At 35.4% G+C, this 3,561-nt stretch overlaps 1 protein-coding gene across 1 annotated transcript; it reads left to right on the plus strand.

Annotated features, from left to right (window-relative positions):
• The first annotated feature begins 2,068 nt into the window (after positions 1-2,068).
• On the plus strand, positions 2,069-3,187 carry LOC132637060 (F-box protein At2g26160-like). The gene has a single exon (XM_060354208.1). The coding sequence runs from the start codon at positions 2,069-2,071 to the stop codon at positions 3,185-3,187; it is 1,119 nt and encodes a 372-aa protein (XP_060210191.1).
• The last annotated feature ends 374 nt before the right edge of the window (positions 3,188-3,561 follow it).

Here is a 3,561-nt window from a genome sequence, read left to right on the forward strand (position 1 = left end):
TCTTACACGGCGTGAGTCTGAATTAGTCGGGGGCTTCAATACAGGTATCAAGCACCGGATAGGAAACAAAAAACGAATCATACATATAAATTAGGTATTCCGAGAATAAGATTTTCTTAAAATAACATTCACTTTCCTAAAAAGAAAATTACAAGTCGAAAAAAGGAAGGTGGAATGTTTTATTCATGGTAAAAAATTTCCGGCACCCGATATTTACATCAAGTCCTAATAATATTTATAGCAAAACAGAGTTGAGAACCGATTCTAAAGGGCCAGAGATCAACAATAGATCCCTTTTGAAGTTTATTAGCGGACACAAATTTGTTCCATCCTTTGTTAAATACGTGTCTACTCAAGCTTTTCCATCTTGTAAAATTCATGTCATGAAAGTTACCCTGTGGATCCATTACTCTCACCTCAAGACCTTTATAATTGTTTTTGTCCTCCAATTTCTCTATCTCCCTTGAGCTCAAGTACTTGAGTATTTTTTTGTCATATGTACCTGCAAAGGCGGATTCATGATTTAAACATAATGAGTTCAATATCTAGCTTTCTTAAAAATTATGAGTTCATAATTTATATTGAAAAAGGGACAAAATTGTCTCCGTACTATCCAAATTGAGCAACTATGCCATATGTTAGACGTTTGGCCTAATATTTGCCAGCGGGAAAAAAAGGTCTTGTTTTTTGTCTTGACACCTAATTAAACTCCTGTTGATGATACTTTTAAACCATAGTAAACTATTTAGGGTAAATTTAAACTTTTGCTGATGGACAAGTAGAGTCCACCTATTAGAGCTCCACTAAGACTAACGGGGAATAGGAGACGATTTACTGAAGACAAAAGTATGACTGGCCCAAAAATTTAGTGGAGGTCGAAATTGAGCGATTTTGACTAGTATAGAACAAATTTGGACCTTTTCCCTTTTAACAACCCAAAGACAGATTCATGATTAAACTTAATTAAGTTCAGTAATTAAAGTTCTTAAAAATTATATGCTCATAATTTAATAATTTTTGAAATTTTGATAAATTTATTTTCTGTCTCACACAAACAGATGCACAGTAAATGTAAGCTACATCCCTCTACTTACGTACCTGCAGGAATAAAGAACCGGCTCAAGTTCTTGTTGACGTCCGAGTCCTCTACCTTTTTCCGGCCAATGTACACCAGTCCACTCCCTCCGGCGAGTAGAATAGCTTCACGCATATTTGGTGGAGGCAAATCTCTTTGTATTAATGCTTCTTGTTCTTCTTGTAATATTAATGGTGCAACTTGTTGTGGTTCTTCTTGTTGTAATAATAATGCTGCTTCTTTTGGTTCTTCTTGTAATGTACTAACAATTATAATTTTTCCAAATAGCTTTATGCTCTTCTCCTTAACTTCAATGTTTTCCCCAAAGAGTCTTATGGTGGTCATGTTTGTGCAATTGTGTTTTGACGTGAAACCTTAATTTGCATGTTATTTAATGAAGGAAGTTGTCCTATGTTTTTTTTTCCCATTTTGGATTGGATTGGGAAAGTTAATTATGTTCGATTTCTACTTTTTAGTACAATCCCATGCACATTAGGACTCCTAGCAAATTTGTTGATGTGCGAGTCCTCTTTCTCCTCATATTCTGTTTTTTCTATGTGGCTTATACATTAATTATAACTAAGTGATAATTGTGTACGAAAAGAATCCAAGATATAAGATTTATGGGTTCAATATTTAGCATTGAACTCATTGCTATATTTAAATTTTATGAGTTCAGATCTACTATTTATTGCATTTTTAGTAAATTTTACACATAAATTTATGTTTTAAAGTAATGGTTCATATGAACCTCATAAGCTCTGCATCCACCCCCTGTATGTATATTTCAATACATATCATGTATTTTTTGATTTGACTGTAAAAATCAAAGTCCAAAAAAATAATTAGATTCCAAAGTCTTGTCAACAACAGAATATGCTGTCCTTTGTTAGTGACCTTCGAAGTCAAAAACTATAAAGGAAGGTTTAAAACTATAAAGGAAGGTTTAACTTTTATACTCGCCCTAGCAACCGTACATACTCTTTAGTCTCTATGGCGAACTGGGAAGAATTGCCCTACGACATCATTGTTTTGATTGCAAAGCGTTTTAAACTGCTGAAAGATTTCATTCCTTTTTGTTCTGTTTGTACTTCTTGGCGAACTGCTGCTACAAAGGAAATCTTTGAAGTGCGTCCGCCCCAAGTTCCGTTGCTAATGCTAGCCGATAAAGATGAAGATTATCGAGAATTTTACTTTGTTTTCGAAGATAAAGTTTCACGCATGTTTCTCCCGGAAGTTAGAAAGGCAGAGTGTTTTTCAACAAAGGGATGGCTCTGCACCGTCGCGTATACTATTAACGGAGAGATGAACTTGTTGCATCCTTTCTCCCGTACCCAAATTCCACTTCCTCCAGAAAAAAACTTATGGGCTTTACAGGATTACGGACCAGTTGAAGCGAGAGGGATCTATCACTGCATGGACAAAGCTGTCTTATCTGCCAGTCCTTCTGTTACATCAAATTATGTGTTGTTGGTCTCCTATTATGCCGATGTGAATAATTTAGCTTTTTGGCGACTTGGAGACCTCAACTGGAATCATATTGATAGAAATTGGGGTGCGTTCAGTGATATCAACTATTATGATGGCCAATTTTATGGGGTCAGTTATAATGGCAAAGTTTGGGTTTTTGACATTGCAGGGCCTACTGATCCTCAACCAATTGTAGAGCCACGTTTGCTTGTTCATCTAGAAGATGATATGTTTAAACATCCCGGAACTAAGTTCTACCTAGTCGAGGTATCCGGTGCATTATTACTTGTTGCCCGATTTTCCCATGGAGATTGGAGCGATACTTTTAAATTTAAAGTGGTGGAACTCGATTTAATCAAAGGCGACATCAAGGAGATCAAAACTTTGGGAGATTTGGCTATTTTCGTGGGAAGTAATGCAGCAATCTCCGTTGACGCCTCCAAGTTTGCAAGAGTCAAGCCTAATCACATATATTTTACTGATGATTGGTATGTGGCATTTAACGACTTGGAAGGTGGTGGTGGAAGAGATATGGGGGCTTGTAATCTTGAAGATGGAAAAATTCAATCTTTTTATCCTGAATTGTCATTAAGCCCTATTTGTCCTCGGGTTACACCGTTATTTTTTCCAATAAAAAGTTGAATGATCTCCTTATTCTTTGTAATCTTAGTTGATGGATGGTGTTTGAATGCCAAGGTTTTAATCAATTCTAAATTTACTTTCTCTAGATGCTAAGTCATTTTAGTTGTTTGTTGTATTTTATATATGTATTTTAAATAGCAACAAATTTATAGTAAAGAGAAATATAGGGCCAAGGTGCCATGGTAACAGCATTGTCAATTTGCATAGAATGACAGAAATGGTGTGGATATACCCCTTAACTGTGTGATTTAGAAAAAATATACCCTCGTTAAAAAATGGTGTATAGATACTCCTGCAGCTACACAAGTGACACAAATATACCCTTTTTGCTGACGGAAGTATTTTAGAAAATCATGTAGCTTGTTTTTAATTAA

The sequence above is a fragment of the Lycium barbarum genome, chromosome 4, assembly GCF_019175385.1.
Source record: "Lycium barbarum isolate Lr01 chromosome 4, ASM1917538v2, whole genome shotgun sequence".
Classification (NCBI taxonomy): Eukaryota; Viridiplantae; Streptophyta; class Magnoliopsida; order Solanales; family Solanaceae; genus Lycium; species Lycium barbarum.